Genomic DNA, 18,833 nt, shown 5'->3' with positions numbered 1-18,833 from the left:
AGGAATCAATTTGAACGTTTCAGATATGGATGGTTTACACTCATGTGCCCACGTATGAGGTGTTATAAGGCTCTAAACTTAATCTCACTTTAACGGATTTGTACCGGTTACTTTAATTCTTTAACAGAAATATAACAACCTGGGAGTCGGCGGCTATGGTTCTCGGAATTGTGGGATTTGTAGTTCTTAGACGCTCCTGCTAAGCTACACTTGCACGCCAGTGTGCTTGCCATGTGGAACCTGTAGTAAACGGTGATACCAACTTTCCAACCTCAACCTAACCGTGTGCGGTGTTGTTAGTCACCATGTCATTTTGTTTTAACTTCGACGTCCCAGCACAAACAATAAAACCGGACGACGTGGATGGAAATGGGCTGAAAAACGTAAAGAAAGACTATGCTGCTACATCTGTGAGTAACGTCAGTTCACTTTTAATGTGGTTAAAGTTAAATTATCCAAAGGACTCAGGGCTGTCAGTTTTCTCAGACCTGGGACTTCTGCAAACATGCATCTATTATTAAATGAAAGTATGTGCGTTTGCAGTGGCGTGTATAACTTTATGAGGCGGGGACTGTGAGGGGAAGAACAGGCCCCTTGGTAAGGCTTTAAAGGCTAAGACCTGACTTTTAATTTAGTAATAGCTTTATTATTGAAGGAACAACAACACTGCATTCCTATGTATTACAATGCAAAAGTAAGCTAAGGATAGCAGCAACACAAACAGAGCAAAATAATAAGATTATACGTAGATAATTGCATTTGGAAATTGTGCATAAGGTTCCATTCAAGTGATTTTTAACCCTGTCTATAAACTAGATTACATAAAAAATCAAATTAAAAAAGAATAGAGATGACAGAAAAACAACAACAACAACAATCTGGTCAACTGACAGAGGACTTGATACAGTTTCTAGACTGGATGGTGTGTAAGTGAAAACACCCATTAAAAGAGAGAAAGGTAATTCTTAAATTACATTATTAAGTAAGCTTAGGAAACTTCCTGGATTTTAATTTTATATGATTTAATGTGGTATTTGCCCAAAATGGATAATGTAACTTTTCAGATATATTTTGTTTGATATTTAATTTATTTTCCAGACTTGAGTTTAGAAAATCAAAGGACAGGGTAGAAGTGATTTGTCTAACGATAAATATAGACCTGTCTTCTGCTTCATTAGATGCAGGAAAAGTCAAAATATTTTGTGTTGCCTCTTGAATGGAGCACACAGGAAAACCAGAGAGTCACACACATACACACACACACACACACACACACACACACACTCACTCACTCACTCTATTCATATATACATAGTTCCATTGTGTGAGTAATTCCATCACAGTTAATCAACAATGAAAAGTCTTCAGCTAATTATGCTACTTCTTGAGTGTGTAGGTTGACAGACTCGGAGTGTTGACGTCACGAGAGCAGTGGCATGTCAATAAAGAGTCACTGTGGAAATCATACAAGTCCATACTGAGTTGTTATTGTTATGTCTCACCGCAAAGTTCAGTAGTTATCAAACCTCCAAAAACTTGTTTAACATTACCATTAGTTGTATTGGTTAGTAAGAATTAATAGTAAGTTAGGAAAGTACGTTAGTATGAGAAGTTACATGTTAAGTGACAGCTTTAATATTTTATTTTAATTGTTTTATTGAAATATGAACAGTGTTCATTTCGTGTTTTACATTTCTTAACTAAATTCCTATGAGGACCCAAAGGCACCATAATAATTTAAATCTGAAAAAATGCTGCGAGATATCTTTACTGTCAAATGTGCCTCAAGCCATAATACTTTCAATTTGAAACACGTGTCGTCTATGTAGCTCCTTTGTTACACAGTCATACATTCACGCAGAGCCCTCAGACACGTACGCAGCTGAGGGAAAACATTTGTTCCCTAACCATGCGCATGCTTTGTATTTTTCAGAAGCAGGATGATACCGAACCAGCTGAGCCACTAAAGGAGGCCAAAGAGCACCTTCCACCATCTGACCCACAGTTCCTCCTTATGGATGCTGTCTCTGAAACGGTTACCATTGGAGCTCTTCCCCCTCTCCACTTCCTCAATGAGACTGTTTTTGAGAAGACGGCCTCGGAAAGAGAGGATGTTGAGAAAATTCTCTCTCGCACTGCGGAGCAGAGATCTGATCTCATCCCTGGCGTGTACGAGGGAGGGCTGAAGGTGTGGGAGTGCACGTACGACCTTCTGGAGCTCATTGAGAAAGATGGAGAGACCTTTGGGGGGAAGGCAGTTTTAGATTTGGGCTGCGGTGCGGGGCTGTTGGGGATATTGGCTCTGAAGAGAGGAGCCAGAAACATCCACTTCCAAGATTATAACAGTACAGTTATTGAACAGCTCACAGTGCCAAATGTAATACTAAACTGCCAAGAGGATGATGACATAGAGAATGAAGATGACAAAGAAAGGAGGGGCAAGGGAAAAATACAAGAGGAAGATGGTTGTAAAAAGCAGTTGGAAGAGAAGCAAGAGGTAAAAGACGGCAGTCCATCTCCAAAGAAAAGAGCCGTGGACCTATCCCAGCATCCATTACTAGCTAAGTGTCGTTTTTTCTCTGGTGACTGGAGCACATTTCCTGCTGTGGTTCAAAAGACGGGCCAGCAACCCAAATATGATATAATACTCACCTCAGAGACGATCTACAACACGGCTTACTACCCTGCCCTCCATGATACCCTCCACAAACTGCTGGCACCAGATGGACTGGTCTACCTTGCCACCAAATCCCACTACTTTGGTGTTGGCGGCGGACTGCACCTGTTTGAGACTTTTGTGGAGCAGAGGGGTACTTTCTCTGTGGAGCACCTGTGGGATGGGGATGAAGGACTTCAGAGACATGTCGTAGTCCTACGTTTTAAAATGCCAAAGGACTGAGAGGGACTCTTGTGCTCTGTTAAAAGGGATTTTATTTCAGGAAAATAAAAATGATCCGGTTTGTGTTTTAGTCTTCTATATGAAGCCTGGATTGGCTCCAGCCCCCCATGATCTTCAAAGGATAAGCAGTGTAGCTAATGGATAGATGGATATATGAAACTTGTATAATGTATGTTAAGGCAACAGTGACAAAACAAGGAATAGCTGTAATAAAAAATGCTGTCTCATCTCCTATGTGCTCTTTGGTCACCTACACCTTCTCTCACTTCCTATATAGTAATTTGAATATGTCTGCCAGTAACTGAAGTACAGTTGAAAGTGGCTGTTACAGGTCTTTAGATGCATGGTGAGGAAAGAAAGGAAATGGGCTCAGTGACCTTTGCGAATGATTTCCCCAGTGTTCAAACAGCAGCATGAAAGCCAGGCTTGTTTCTGAAGTTCGGCGCAAAATGTCAATTGCAACTTATCCCACCAGCCCAAGGATGTAGTTTGAAAGTGGATTCTAGAGTCACTGCACATCAATGATGGGACTCTATGGGGTCTCTGTACCTCTTATTCTAGTAATGGTTCCTCCTGTTCCTTTCGGTTTTTACCTTAATTTAAATTTAGTTCATGATCTTAAGTGTTGCAAAACAAAAACCTCATGACACATTATTAGTATATACTACATCCTGGAAATACTTGCAAAAAATGCATCCAAGTACAAGAAGGGAACTAAGCTGTAATTTCTCCAAAACGATGAGGAATCCCCTTTTCATTCCAATCAAGAAAAGCCATTGAATTAATCTGACAGGACTTTTTTTTATGAGGAAGTATGCATCAGGTTCAGGCAAGTTTCTTGCATTTGAGGTGACTAGGTGAAGAGAATGAGGAAATCACAGGGTTTTTTACATGGTGACTGAACAGTGAGACTGAATATCAGTCTGCCCGCTCTTTTAAAAGTAGTGGGTTTTTACCCTGCTGACCTCATTTTGTCACATGCATCTGAGTGAGGTCAGTAAGTGTCACATCCTGGTCATGTTTGACTATGACCAGAGAGCATACAAAGTTATTTTTAGGAAGACAGTGTTATTGATAAACACCCCCTATCAGACATCACCTGAATAATGACTCCAGCTACACAAATATTCACATTAATTGACCTCATCCTGAACATGCCCATGACGCAAGTAGTATACACTGCTGTGCCGATAAATAATATTTAACAAAGATAAAACTGTTTTCTAGGAAACATGGTGTCACCAGCTCAAACATGACTGTGCATTTCAACACCCACACTGTGGGGACAGAATTTCCAATTGCATGTTAATATACTGTAGTGTTAAATGCTATTTCACTGTTACATTCATAACCAAACTAACCTAACCCAGTTTCTGTTTGCATATGCCTGGCCAGCAAACTTCCAGTGTGCCCACTTCGTCATCGTCTCTCATCTCGACAGCTGTTCATGGCCTGTGGGGGAATTCCTGGTTCCTCGAGTAGACACAGCCTTTCCCCTGCTTACTTTATGGGAACAGGGGGCAGGGCTAGTCAGATGGTTTTCCTCAGAAACTATTATGTGTTGATTCACTGTGAGGGGGCGTGCTGTTCACTCCCACTGTTTCCTTCTTACTGGGAAGTGACTCTCAGGCTTACCGTACAGAGGGAGTGTATGAAAAACAGATAGAGAGGAGGGAGGGAGGCTGATGGGTGATGTGAAAGGTGGTGGTATTTAAGGTTCTTTGCTCTGAATGTCAGACATTATGTAGTATCCTTCCTTGGAACAACTTGGAGGACATGGGAGAGCGAGCAGAACATGCAGGTGAACAGGGGAGAGATGGCTAACTGTATCTTCATTCGGCCTTGGAAAGACTTGCTGCTGATTCAACGCTAAAACATACTTTTGTTGAGATGGGACTGCTGAAGCGTGTTCAGAGCTCGACTCTGAAAGAGCACAGCCCTGGGAGGCCTTTATGAGGAAATGTATTTCTAATGTATCAAAGATCTGGAAGGAAAATCTTCAGTGAATGACTGGGGTAGGTATATCGGTAGAAAACTTTTTCAAACTGGTCAGATCATGGGCACATTTTATTTAAAACTACAAGCTACAAACCTTCAACATGTTTTAAGTTGTGAAATTTTTTTTTGAAAGAGGTAGAAGCTCTTACAAAGAAACACCAACTTCCACATTTTCTGAGCACAAGCAGATAAAGAGTGTTAATGTCATACTGTCATACTATGTTAGCCAATTTAGTGTTTGAATGAGAGCTGTTTCACTGAGTGCAGGCTGTAAGACTGGGTTAGTGTCCTCATGGGGGATTTTTTAGTCTGGATTGTCTAGTAACAGGCAAAAGAACTGGTTGTTTCCCAATCCAACTGCCAGAAAGATAGGAGTTTCCTGAATGTGTTCAGGTGTGGCCTTCCTCAGATCATTGTGCTCTACTGCGTGTATCCTAAAAGAATGTACACCCAAACTGAATAACCCACAGTGACTGAGATAACATTGAGGAGTTATCACACTCTACTGTCACTGTCAATATTAACTCCAGGCCTTGAAAGGAGAGGTTTTTATAGATGACGGAAGAGATCCTGTAATTCAGTGGACAAGAGTTAATATCAAACTTACTTTGGACGGTTTGAATACACCAATTGACCAACAGTATGTCAGTAATCTCACTGTCCCAAAGTTCTTCTCATGGGAGTGTACTGCAATAACTGATGAGTCATTTCATGTCTTGACCGAAGAGCACTATCACCACCATCTGATTCAGAGCTTGCATCAGCCCAGTGGACAGACTTTTATTTCAGTGGTTGTGAAGCATTTCCAGGAACACTTAGGCTAAGAAGATGGTTGGATTCCACAGATGACCCTGAAACTCTACATAGGCTCTGTCTAACCACAGAATTGGATCCATTCAATCACAACTGCATTCTGGAGGTTTGTTTTCCATGGTGGTTTTATTTCACTTACAATAAAACACCCCTAAATCTGGTGCCAATTTATGAAAAAGTATATATTTGAAATTATATATTGCACAATTGCATTACGCAAAAGCCAGCCATTATTAATTGCTGTTTAAGATCAACTTTAGTTGGCACTGTACTGACTTCTTGCACAATCTTCTGATGAAAGAAGTAGGGCTGATGATATCACCTCATCATTACCCTGCTTTTCTTTAGAAATAGGTATGGTCATGTGGGACTTAACCTCTACTTTTTTGTTGAATTTCTATAGTTTTTATGTTACTGGTTATAGACTATATGGTTAGATTATAGACTTTATTTTGGTTTTATCTCATTAATACGTAGGCAATAAGCTGAAAAGTTGACAAGAGTATAAAGAGGCCTGAGCTGAGTCAAAGGATTATAAACCATTCATTGATCAAGAGGCTTCACGAGGACCACATTTTGATAAGTGCTCTACTATGAGAACTGAATTCCATAGATGGGGGCATCTTCAGGTGTCATCTATGGGCTCAGTTCTTTTGGCATGGTACTGGTTTGTCAGCCTTACTGCACAGCACTAAAGCGTGGGTTTACGGTTGATTACTTTTTGTTTGTATATGTTTGTGTATGTTGTTTGAGTAAATATATATATATATATATATATATATATGTTAACTGTCTTGAAGTGATGCATAAGAAGTTCATTTGAAATTGTGTCTAATATTACTGTGAGTAAAATAAACACATTTCTAAATTATGGATCAGAGTTTATCAAAGTTAATGTTAAACATATTGTATTTTGTTAATAAAGTAAATCAAAGTGAATTATTTGAATTATTTTCTTTTGTAATTTATTAACTCTCATAACATTTTGTTTGAGTTTTAAAATATTGCAACATTTAGGTTATAGATTTCACAAGAATACAAGGCAAGGGCTGCCATGCTTCATACATGTGGACCTCTTTTATAACTGCAGTTCTTATCTAGTTCCATGAAATCTGCAGTCATGGTAATGGCAGTTAGCTAGATTATCTATAAATAATATGATCCAATACCACAGCTGATGTCCTTTTCAATTACAACATCGCTGAAGAAGGGGTATGAGGAACCTAACAAAATTTCCAGCTAAAACTACTCAAGTATAAAACAGCATATATCGGTGTTAAGGAGAAGTAGACTCAAGGTAAAAGTAGACCAGTGCTAGTTTAAAGCAGTTATTTTAAGGTACCTGTAGTGTCTCAGTCATTCTGGGATATGCTGTTCACACTACACACAACCTTTCTGACGACCTCTGTTAGCACCATGACTGGACTATACACCCTTTCCATTCTCCCACCAAGAAAGTTTTCCCTCAGTCCAAACCCTGTTCTGGCGTTGAAGCCATAGTGGTCGGGGTGGAAATTAAGCCGCAGGGACCAAAGATGCCAGATTTGCACACATCTACCACATGGGTTGAACAGCAACACAAGAGAGGGCTCACAGTGGTTTTATTATTCACCCTCATGGTTGAATCTTAAAATTGTGGCCTCCAGATATGGCAGTGTATAATGTGTGGTGGTGATCAGCAGAAAAGGGCAGCCGGTATTGTCCCACTGCAATGGAAACATTGCTCTGCTGTAGCATGTAGCAAAGTAATATGTATGAGGAAATCAAAGCATAAAGAGGAAATGTGTGAAGAATGGACAACACCCTGATACCATCCAGGCAGGTCTAAATTATCTTTGCCTTGCATGAAAAAAACCTGTTGGCTGATTAAAAAAAAAAAAAAAAAAAGGAAAAAGAAAAAACTACTACATTCAGCATTACGGAGGAGATGGCAATACCATAATTATCTTTTATGAGGGAAGTAATAAAAAACACCCTCAGGTCCCTCAGCTCAGCATGTTGTTGTTAGTTTTTTTTATTGATGTGTCTGCTGATATATATTTCCATTTTTCTGAGATTTTCTGAGACATTTACATTTGATTGAACAAATTGGCATCCATTTCCTGTTATCACTCACGTGGGATACAATAAGGCCTCTGTCATGTAGCCCAAAGATTACAGTATTCAGGCAGCAGAAAAACAAGTGGGGTAAATCTAAATCTTGATAATGTTCAATGAATAGCCCCAGCAGACAAGCACTCTCCCACCAACATTACAGATATTCTAGATTCTAGTTCTATATAAATTAGTTTAATGCAGGATTTTTATTCAAAATATAAACTACACAGCAAACTAATTTACAGCATAGTGGAAAGACCAATAATCCAGCCACTGCACACTGGCCAAAGGCTATGACGTCTTCAAATTAATGATGTTTCTCTGACAGGTTTGACTGAAACCTTTAAGAAACCCTTGCTACACTTGCTTCAGAATGAAATATTTACTTGACGTTTTCTTTGCTGATTATGATGTTTATTGGATCATTATTTGCAACTGCATGATATAATATATAATCGTATAGGCTCGCAATTGCCATTTTTATGTGTGATGAATACTTTAGATAAGCTACTTTAAGTACATTTTGCCATTTTGTCTACTACTGGGCAACTGGAGTAAAATTTTGAATGCAGGATTTAAGTGAAGTATTTATACATTTTAGAATTGTTGCTTATACTTCAGTAAATGATTTGAATAATACCTCTTCAACTACTGGTTACTTTAGCTCTGCTGTGAAGATCAATTTGGCCTATGCATCCATCATTTGGCCCCTGAAAAACATTGAAGACCGGACCCTAAAATCACGCCTTCCTTTTGTTTGATTGACAGTGTATCGACCAATCAAAATAATCTACAAATCTATACAAACTTAAACCACCTTTCTCATTGGTTATTACTGCCGTCAGTCAATGACGTCAGGACCTCCATCTAACCAATGGTTAGGCACTTGGTCTTTTTTTTTTTTTTTTTAGTAGAGGATGAGCAACAGGCTGGGCTCCTTCTGTGTGTAGCTCAACGAACCGAGTTAAACTGTTTACTGTTAGACAACATTACTAGTGTGAAGCCTACATTGTTTAGTGTTGTCTCTTTTTGTTGAAGTGGCAGTAAGTGGAGGAAGATACCTGCATTCACGTTGTTTTTTTAAATAGATAACCAGATTTGTTCGAGGCCGTGGCATGGATGAGGTACGGCCTACCAGTGGTGCTCAAGCCCACGGGCTGGTGCCGCTGTTTCCTCCCGGACTGCAGGCTATCTACGGGGAATGCCGGCGACTCTACCCCGAGCAAGCCAACCCGCTTCAAGTAACAGCCATTGTTAAATACTGGTAGGTAACCCGTTCTGTTGTTGCTTGTCTGATATCTCTGCAGGTACTGCGTTTGTGGGACATGTTTATGTAGGGATGGCAAGGGTCTAGCCAACAATTAGCTTAGCTGCCAAGCTAACGTTTCAGCCAACTAAATCCAGGAACCAAACTTTAGGTAACGGCTGCTGTTGTGTGGAGTTTGAGGTGTCAGTACCAGGCTATACTAGCCTAATTAAAACATATTCATTTGAATGTATCTCACTACTTGGATAAAAGTTATTGCCTCCCAGGTAAGCCAACAGTGTGTACATGGGTGAACCGAAAAGTAACTGCAGTCCATTGACAGAAATAAAAAATTTTGATATGGCTGATGGTTTTCATTTTATGCTTCTCGCAGGTTAGGGGGACCAGACCCGTTAGACTACATCAGTATGTATAGGAATATGGGCTGTCCAGCTCAGGACATCCAGGAGCATTGGCACTATGTCAGCTTTGGACTGAGTGACCTGTATGGGGATAATAGGGTTCATGAGTAAGTACACTAATGTAACAACTTGACTTCCAGTTGCCCTGGGGAGTTGGTGCAAATTCAACACACATTTGATGACAAAGATGAAGAGCTTCATTGATCTCTTTTGCATTGAATTTATTTAAAATTTTCAAAAATGATGGAAATTGGTACATCCCATTGCCTTTGTCAGGAGCCCTTTCACAGTATTAACACTACACCTAATGACCCTCTATTATTGCTATTATTCTGGAGCATGCTGTTGATCTTGAGAAGCAGTGGGATTTCCACGACCTTCATGTATATAAAAGAGAATAAAAGTACTGTTGCTTGCCTGTGTGTGTCAGATTCACAGGGGCAGACGGACCCAGTGGATTTGGCTTTGAGCTCACCTTTAGACTCAAAAGAGAAACGGGGGAGACAGCACCACCAACCTGGCCTGCTGAGCTCATGCAAGGCTTGGCTCGCTACGTGTTCCAGTCAGGTAAGAGCACAACGTTTAGGGGTGAAAAACACAAAACAGTGGTATTTATGTTTTGCATCTTTGCATGGAGTAAGCAACACATTAAAAACCAAGAGGTCCAGGCAAGTCATGTAATGTCTACTACATTGATTAAAAGTATAAATTACTTTGAAAAACATTATTATGACCACTTTTGCAGTAATAATGATGGAGGAATAGGAGAATACTTACTAATTGATGTTCCAATGATAGGGAAGCTATTTAGATTTATCATATTAAAAACATTTGGTTTTAAAATGGAGAAGGCTATTGCTTTTCTTAGTTTAGCTTAGTTTTTAGCCACTAGTCAGATTGAACAGGCAGTTTTGAGACATGAATTTGGTCTCTGGAGATGTTGTTTATCATTTAATGTTATTTTAGCCACTTTAAGAAGGAAATGATTAATTGATCAATCAATAATATCACTGACCAATTAAGAGGTTATAAAAAACATTGCTTTACATTCTTCGTACTGCACCTAGAAACGTTTTGTCAAAGAGTAATGATTTTCTCATCGAGTCACCATTTCTTAATAGACTAGTAAATGATTTATCTGCACTGGTTTTGATAGATCAACTCTCCTTTTGCTGCGGTTGCCATGCCTTCTTTTCAAGTCTTTGTGAATGTGAGGAATTTGGTCTTTGTAAAAATAGCTTGTAATTCCACTGATACATGTAAACATGCATGAATAGAGGAGTCTGCTGTCAGCAAAGGTCTTAAGTTTCGTTTACATCATTTGTGTTTGTTGGAGCTCTGGGTATTGACAGGAAGTCTAATTTCCCCTTTCTTTCCCTTTACCATTTTAATAGGATTATTTTTTATGGATGGCAAACAAGAGCACTGTTGTAGTGTGTGAATGTTTACTGTGTGTAAGAGAAATGGGTATATACTGATCTGCTAAGTTCTTTAAATCCTTCAGTTGTGTATATAACGTACACAACAAAGTGTGGTTGAGCTCAGAGGGAGCATTTAAAAGCCACGCAGAAAGAGAAGAGGGCTATTCTCTCCAGGCTCCCCTCTCCTTTCCATCCAACCCTCCTCTACTCTCCAGCTGGGGTCAATTTGCGCGTGGGTGGGCTAGGCCCCTGAGCTAAATGAATGCTGATTCCTGGCCATCATCCCCCTCATTTTTCTCCTGCAGCAAATCTGGACTGGGTGGATGTTACCTCCCAAGCAGATTCCTCAGATGGAAATGTAGTTTTTATGTTTTGTTTTTGTTTTTTTTGTTTTGATTTCTCCCTCTCTCTCTCTCTTACCCAAGCTCATTCTTTGCTGATCTGTGTCCCCTTTTTTCCTGATACTGTAACTTCCCCTCAGAAATTCTGTTCCGTCAAATAATGAAAAGCAGGAGAGCACGTGTTTCTCAAGGCTGGTTGAGGGTACAGGCCCAAATGCAATTTAGACAATTTAAAACAACATATTTTGTCATACTCTAAAATGTATGTCTACTCTTGTTCTCTCTTGTACAGAAAACACATTTTGTAGTGGCGACCATGTATCGTGGCACAATCCACTAGACAACAGTGAATCTCGTATCCAGCATATGTTGCTTACTGAGGACCCACAGATGCAGCCAGTTCATACGCCATTTGGCGCAGTGAGCTTTCTCCAGGTGAGTTCAAATATGTGATATTCACACAGCGTAAATAACTTCACATGATGCACTTTTGGGATCTGGACAAAACATGGACCAACATTAGAGGAGATGAGGATGCCAGTAGCCCTGCAATTTAATATCAGAGATGATAAACTAAAACAATAAAAGTCAACACGTGAAAGAAAAACCTTTGCCTAATCTAAATAGTTTTATTGTCCAGTAAAATAATGGATCTTTGGAGCCCAGCAGTGTTTGTACACTGATCTGCCTTTAAGTTTAAGAAAAAATAAGTTAATACAGTATGTGTATTATCAGTCCCAGGGCAACAAGCAGACTGGCACATCAACAATCATATTGCTGTGTCTGTTTTCTCTTTATATCACATCAGCTGAACTGTTGAATGAATACATTGCTATACATCTGACTAAACCGATTGTGACATTTAGTCAATATTACATGGTAGTACCAAACATTTGTAGAAATGCTGAAACAGCCTTATCGATTTAGTTTTCGTTCTTACCAATTAAAATGAAAGCAGCAACAACAGTAAGAAAGACTCTGAAACATTATACAGTAACATGATTGTAGACCACCCTCCAATGCTGTGCACCGTCTCTTGTAGATTGTGGGTGTATGCACAGAGGAGCTACAGGCAGCCCAACAGTGGAACGGTCAAGGCATCCTGGAGCTGATGCGTGGAGTCAAAGTGTGAGTAGACCTATGTATTAGCACATGATTCAGGCTCGATTACGGAGCCATGTTTTAGGTTTGAAAACAATACTTTAGATATTGGGTTATGCTATTTCTCATTGGTTTTTATTTTTTTGGTTAACTCTGTTTCATAAGTGATTGTTGATTAGTTAGGTTAGTTCTCTGTTTCATAGCTTAGGATTGCTATGTCAACATAAATGTCAGTCTTAGAAATTTTAGTTTGTGATGAGAAACTCAGAATTTAGATGTGCAGTAAATATAACTTAACTTGCTTCAAGACACTATCTGTTTTTTGTAAGTGCATTTGTGTGTGAACTGAAGTAAAAACAGAAAAGACCACTCCACTGTAACACATATGGCATTCAGTCTGCAAACACATTGTGAGCAGCAGAGTAAAGAAGTAGTTCCTTGTCCATTTATTAACTTTGTGTGTTTAACTTGAGGTTAACGCAGACCTGGACTAATGTTGATGATCGTCCTGTGTACAGAGCTGGTGGCCCCTGGCTAATCACAGATATGAGGAGAGGGGAGACCATTTTTGACATCGACCCACACCTACAAGTAAGGCTTTATTAAGTTCTTACATCCAGCTTAGGGCACTATATTTCCTTTATACAGTGTGAGATTAGGGGTATGTATTATATAAAAATGATGCATTAACTTTTTAAAAGGTATTGCAGTCCACTATTATGTTGTGCAAGGGGTTTATTGTGAAGCTCTGTGTTTGGATAGATGCCCAGTAAAGGGAACTGGGTGAAAAAGTTGAGCTACATTGTAAAGAGTTAAGTTTAAGGAAAGTGATTGTCCATATACAAAGATATAAACAGATAAAAGAAAGCTATTTTTAACTTGGCCTCGACAAGGTCAAGAATTTGTCCTGGGTATCAGCCCTGATATGTTTTAGGGTTTTGGAAGTATACCACTTTCATGGTTTACCATTGTGTGAAAACTGCTGGTTATCATACCATGTACATTTGCTTATTACAGGTATTGAAAAAAAGTGAGAGTGATCTCATCAGTCTCCATCCCGGAAAAAGAAATTGGGAGATAATCCTTGCATCGTCTTCTTAATCAACTGGTCTTGGATCTTAATCTCTTTGTACCTTGTGCCTTTTAGTATGTTGACCTTGATCTGGTATTTCCATGGCTTCAAGATTATCAAGTGTGGATATTTGTCTTTCTTTTGCTTGACACTGAGTCAGTGGCATCATTCCAAATCCTTGTTATTTCTACTCCTAATTTCACCAATATCAGATTGACCCGATAATTAGTTAAACTGACTCCCTCTTCCTCTTCTGGCAGGTTGAGGATTCTAATGTTGTTTTTTTCTCATTCTATTTTCCTGATAATACATCTCATCTGACAAGCATTACAGCTGTTTTTCCACAGAAACTTTCCTCTTGTCTTGTGAATGCACGCCTTGAGCGAGGACGTCAAAGACAATGGACTAAATTTACTTGTCGAATGATTCATCTTCATTTTTAGCAGATTTGACTTTGTGTTCAGCCAATATCAGCATAAATAGTATTTTCCCTATGTTTTGCTGGATACCATTTACCTGTTCATTACTGTCCCTGGCATCGCCATGTTTTTTATTCTCTTTGTTTCTGGCCTTCCGGGACATTGTTGATTTGATTGTTCTTGTTTCTCAGAACTCACAAACTCGTTAGATCTCTCAAATCTTTTACCATTATAAACTTGGAACTCCAATCTATCTTCTTGATTCCATGCAGATTAATCTTCTGGATATTTATTATAGCTCAGTTTAGGCACAGCTTTTCTTAGAGCTACTAGCGTGGGATCACTTTGGATATCCCAAAATGAATGAGGGTACATGGAGAAACCACATCAAACATATGCACCCATCTTTGATATCCTGAACGAAAAAACATGAATGTTGTTCATTAATTGTTCATATCGAAATAATTTCCCATATCCTGCCTCCAGGTTACATCTGCATTGTCTGGTCGATTGGTAACCTACGACTTACTAACAGATACACACTGACCCCGATCTGGCCACATAATGAAACACACACGAACTTTCCTGGTTCGGGGGGGCTGAGTGTGTGTGAGTTTAAGTTACAGCACCAACAGTAAATTGGCAACTGTTTTGTTAATCGATAAACTTGTACATTATTTTTCTCTCTGACTGTATTAAGAACCCTCTGTTATCGCATAAATCTTTATGCAGTGTCCTCTCATTTCTGAAAATGTTAACTATATGTGAGCTAGTGTTAATGATTGCGTATATTTCTTGCTCATCTAAGCAGGAGAGAGTGGACCAGGGTATCGAGACAGAGGGCTCTAACCTGAGCGGGGTGAGCGCCAAGTGTGTTTGGGACGATCTGAGTCGACCGCCAGAGGATGAGGAGGACAGCCGATCCATCTGCATAGGATCACAGCCACGCAGGCTCTCAGACAAAGGTATACCAAGTCCCAAAGGAACGAATAGAGTAGATCCTCTAATTAAGACTGAGCATGGTGTGATAATTCCATGCTGATCTTTGTGTGTGTGTTGACAGACACAGAGCAGATCAGGGAGACCCTGAGAAAAGGACTGGAGTTTAACAGCAAGGCAGCACTACCACCCATCAACACCCAGAGACAGAGTCATGAGAGACCTCAGTGAGTCTTCCTCCCACATACCAACACACACAAAAAAAACATGGGTTCAGCTCAGCACAAAGGTTGCACCAGGATGACTCCTTCCACATTGTGCAGTGACTCACGGTGCATTTGACATCTGAATTTTTATCACCATTGTGTTTTAGCTACTAGCATAATATGGTGGTGTGTCACTATCCTGTAGCTGTTTTTCTGTGGAATTCATTGCGTCTGCTGCAGAATCAGGTAACAGTTTCTGAAAGTCGTTGTGAAATCTGTGGCTGTACACTCACATATACATACACAGGCCAAAGAGCTATTGTTTCCTTCACACTGGCCGTTTCTCACAGACAGCCGTCTTCTCATTGCTGATTGTACCATTTCTCACTTCCTCACTTACATTTTCCTTCCACCTTTCTTTTCTGTTCATTGTCCGTTTCTCAGGAGTCGGAAAGACAGTTTGGAGAGTGAGAGTTCAGCAGCCATTGTTCCACATGAGTTGGTCCGAACACGTCAGTTGGAGAGCGTCCATTTGAAATTCAACCAAGAGTCAGGCACACTGCTGCCCCTCTGCCTGCGGTACTGCACTACACCTTCCACCCACACACGATATTTACCCTTTGGGAATGCCTGTAAGACAAACGGATAAACAAAAAGTCCAAACTTTCATGTAGATTGGGTGTGGCAGTATGTCTTAATAAAACACCAGAGAAAAAACACAGATGATGCCAGTTTCTCAGACGTTCAGTAGGGACTTTCTGCGAGTCAGCTCCAAACTCTTGATTGTCCTCCTCACACGTTTGCTTTGATGTTACTTCAAACTGTCACAAAAATAAAAAACTCGCTATTTATTATAATGTTCAGTGCTATTTTAAGAAAATCGAATTTTCAAAGTAAACATAAATAAACATAAACCTGTGTCATGAATAAAGTGACCGTTATTCATTTATTGTTGGTCACTTTTAACCTAAGGAGGGGATAAGGACTCTGGTCCCCTGTACTTGCCTGGCATGTTTTGTGTAAATAGGTTTGCTGTTTTTACCTCTTTTCTGATCCTTAACCAAGGGAAGCCAGTAAAGGTTACTACTGTACATTGATAATTGAATCACTGGAGTCAACATAGTTCATGCACAATGACTAGTTAGTTAACTTATCAAACAATATCTAGAAAACTGTTTTATTAGTATCTGTGTTCATTTATTACAAAATACTTGCCTGTTTCTACATGTCTACAATTACTCAGGGAAATATTTCTTTTAAGTCAAACAAGGAAACTTGCAACATTACATTTAATTTGTGATTATAATATCATGCAAACATTTTTATTTTTGCATTGTCTACCTTCAACAGGAAAACTCTTTAAAGCTTCACAAAATCACAGAAATGCTTTGAAAAAGCTTGACAGTAATTGTCATATGGAAAGAGAAATGAAAACACACATTATACACTTGTAATGAACTTTGCACTTCATGCTGTACTGTATTTAATCTTTTACAGGGGCCGGTTGCTCCATGGGAGACATTTCACTTACAAAAGTATCAATGGAGACACAGCCATTACATTTGTGTCTACAGGAGTTGAAGGAGCTTTTGCTACTGAGGAGCATCCATATGCAGCCCACGGCCCCTGGCTTCAGGTATACACCCACAGACTCTCACATAAACTCATTTTCCATTTTGTGCTTTCATATTTAATGTATGTTTTGGACTTTCTGCTCTCCCCGTATAGATATTGTTGACTGAAGAGTTTGTGGAGCAGATGCTTGGGGATTTACAGGAACTTAACACTCGTGAGGAGGTAAGTAAAAAAAAAGTAAGTATTTTGACTTTTATTTTCAGTTTTGTTTTCTTCAACTTGCCTGCCTGTTTAACCTTGTGTATCCTTTCCATTTGTATAGACAAAGTTACCAAAGGAGTACAGTTGGCCAGAGAAGAAGCTGAAGATCTCTGTTCTACCAGACTCTGTGTTTGATAATCCACTCCAGTGAGACCGAGACACTTAATCACTAGAAAATACCAACAATACCTTCAAACACACACTTCGGGGGGTGGGGGCATCATGAACAGGAAGGCTCCCAGGACATGCAGCGACCCTGAGGGTGCACAGATATGTTGTTCCCACAGTGGACGGCCTGAGACTGTTTCATCCCTTAAGATGATCTGACTTCTAACTGTTACTGCATTCTCCGACTATCCCCACTGTTAACAACATTTCTCTGAGACTTGAATGCTTTTGAAAATGTCAAGCCAGCCTGTCCAGATGGTTGACCTGTTAGAACAATCATTATATGTGACATACCAGCTGTAGGGCAAAACAGGATGTTGTCATCCCTCCAGTAAGGCCTGCCAGGTCCAACATATACGTCACAAATGCAGTTGAGCATGCATCCTGTGATCACCAGACATTATATCCCAAGCAATAAATGAGGTGCCGTTCTCAAACTACTTTTATTCTATTTATTCCAGTGGCCTTAGAAAGGGCAGAAAAGTCCATTCTATCAGTATTGTTTTCAATTGAGCTAATGTGTATAGTATTTACAAATGCTGGACATTTTTCTCTTATGTGTTTGTGGTCATACCAAAGTTATAACTGTTGGCAGTCCACTGCCAGTACTGTCTGTGTCTCAAATGTGTCATGATTCTGAGAGAATGACATGACAGGCTGAACTATTATTAACTACTATTCACTGCCTGTTTGACTGGGACAACCAAACAAGCATCTGAACCTTTTTCTTAGATATTTGGCAAATGCTGCAGGTATAACCACCTCTACCCCCTGTGCCAAGAACATGACTCCCATATTGAGTAATCATTTTTTGAATATGTCTTCTTTCAGATTTTCCATGCTTGATGATACATGTTTTAGAGTGATGAGATGAAATCCATCAAGTCCGTTGTAAATGTGCAAAGAGTAGGAATCTGTGTGTAGTGTCCTCTCTCAATGTGTTGTCTTTCGGGGCCCACAAAATATTAAATTTTTTTTTTTTTTATCAGTAGGACCTGCTTGAAAGTTGGAGTAAAATTCCTCAGTGCCCTGTGCTGAAAAGGACCACATTCTCTGTTGACTCTTGCCTTCAGCTCCCCTGGATTGTTCAGAAACATCACTTTGATTCTAGGCCGCTGCGTTCACTGGCTTGCATTTCTGATGCTGTCATTGCATTCCATGTTAACACCAAATCAAAGAAAAGACTACTTTTACTACAATGTCCTCTTACAAAAATGTACTCTTATACAATCTTATTTTTGTTTGTTTTTTTTGTTTTGTTTTTTCCAGAGTGACGAAATTTAGACATTGTTGATATGGTATTTTGTAATTGCTATCTTATTGACTGAACTGGCTGATTGTAATCCCAAGTGCATTAAAGAGTGTAGATATTTACACAAATAAAGCTGGAACACTAATGCAGAATTACAGAGGAACTTGTTTCTTAAAACGTGTTTATGTGAACACAGCATATTATGTCTATTTATATATGATTTCCTATAAATATATGTGAATAATGAGGAACCTTTTACAATGGGCTTATAAGTAATAACTAACGGCGCAATTAAAGGTTGATAAATTGTATAATAATACTTTATAGATCCATTAGAAGCCAGTAATAAGAGCAAGTTTTGGTTGCTCTTATTAATGGCTTGGGCTGGAGGTGACTTGCTCTGTATAGTTAAATCAGATCTAAATGTTAGTGATCTATTATTAAATACTCCTGGGTTTCTCACTTTCTAATTGCCCATTATGTCTGCAGTTAGAAATGATACCCAGTCATTAATAAGGGTCATGGGTTTATCAGTATCTTTCTAATTTAATAAGTTTAATAAATTGTGAATGTCAATAAGCTGTTGATAAATAAATTTTGGTC

The 18,833-nt window shown here is 39.3% G+C and overlaps 2 protein-coding genes across 6 annotated transcripts; both read left to right on the top strand.

Moving 5' to 3' along the window:
* The first annotated feature begins 83 nt into the window (after nucleotides 1–83).
* mettl18 (methyltransferase like 18) lies at nucleotides 84–3,097 on the top strand. The gene is made up of 2 exons (XM_022763276.1): nucleotides 84–410; nucleotides 1,934–3,097. Exons 1-2 carry the CDS (start codon nucleotides 306–308, stop codon nucleotides 2,897–2,899), a joined length of 1,071 nt encoding a protein of 356 aa, XP_022618997.1. The 5' UTR covers nucleotides 84–305; the 3' UTR covers nucleotides 2,900–3,097.
* Nucleotides 3,098–4,651: 1,554 nt separating this feature from the next.
* Nucleotides 4,652–17,928, top strand: sufu (SUFU negative regulator of hedgehog signaling). 5 transcript variants are annotated; one of them, XM_022762728.1, is made up of 13 exons: nucleotides 4,652–4,914; nucleotides 8,896–9,071; nucleotides 9,448–9,582; nucleotides 9,906–10,042; nucleotides 11,530–11,672; nucleotides 12,280–12,365; nucleotides 12,857–12,929; nucleotides 14,641–14,794; nucleotides 14,893–14,995; nucleotides 15,419–15,553; nucleotides 16,472–16,610; nucleotides 16,703–16,771; nucleotides 16,872–17,928. In XM_022762728.1, exons 1-13 carry the CDS (start codon nucleotides 4,906–4,908, stop codon nucleotides 16,959–16,961), a joined length of 1,449 nt encoding a protein of 482 aa, XP_022618449.1. In that variant the 5' UTR covers nucleotides 4,652–4,905; the 3' UTR covers nucleotides 16,962–17,928. The 5 variants fall into 5 exon arrangements, with proteins under 5 accessions (XP_022618449.1, XP_022618432.1, XP_022618440.1 ...); XM_022762711.1 differs by having other exon boundaries at nucleotides 16,703–16,786; XM_022762719.1 differs by having other exon boundaries at nucleotides 14,638–14,794.
* Nucleotides 17,929–18,833: the final 905 nt, after the last annotated feature.

Source organism: Seriola dumerili, unplaced genomic scaffold, assembly GCF_002260705.1.
Source record: "Seriola dumerili isolate Sdu_G_001 unplaced genomic scaffold, Sdu_1.0 BDQW01000024.1, whole genome shotgun sequence".
In the NCBI taxonomy this organism is placed as follows: Eukaryota; Metazoa; Chordata; class Actinopteri; order Carangiformes; family Carangidae; genus Seriola; species Seriola dumerili.
This window is presented reverse-complemented; position numbering and strand designations above follow the sequence as displayed.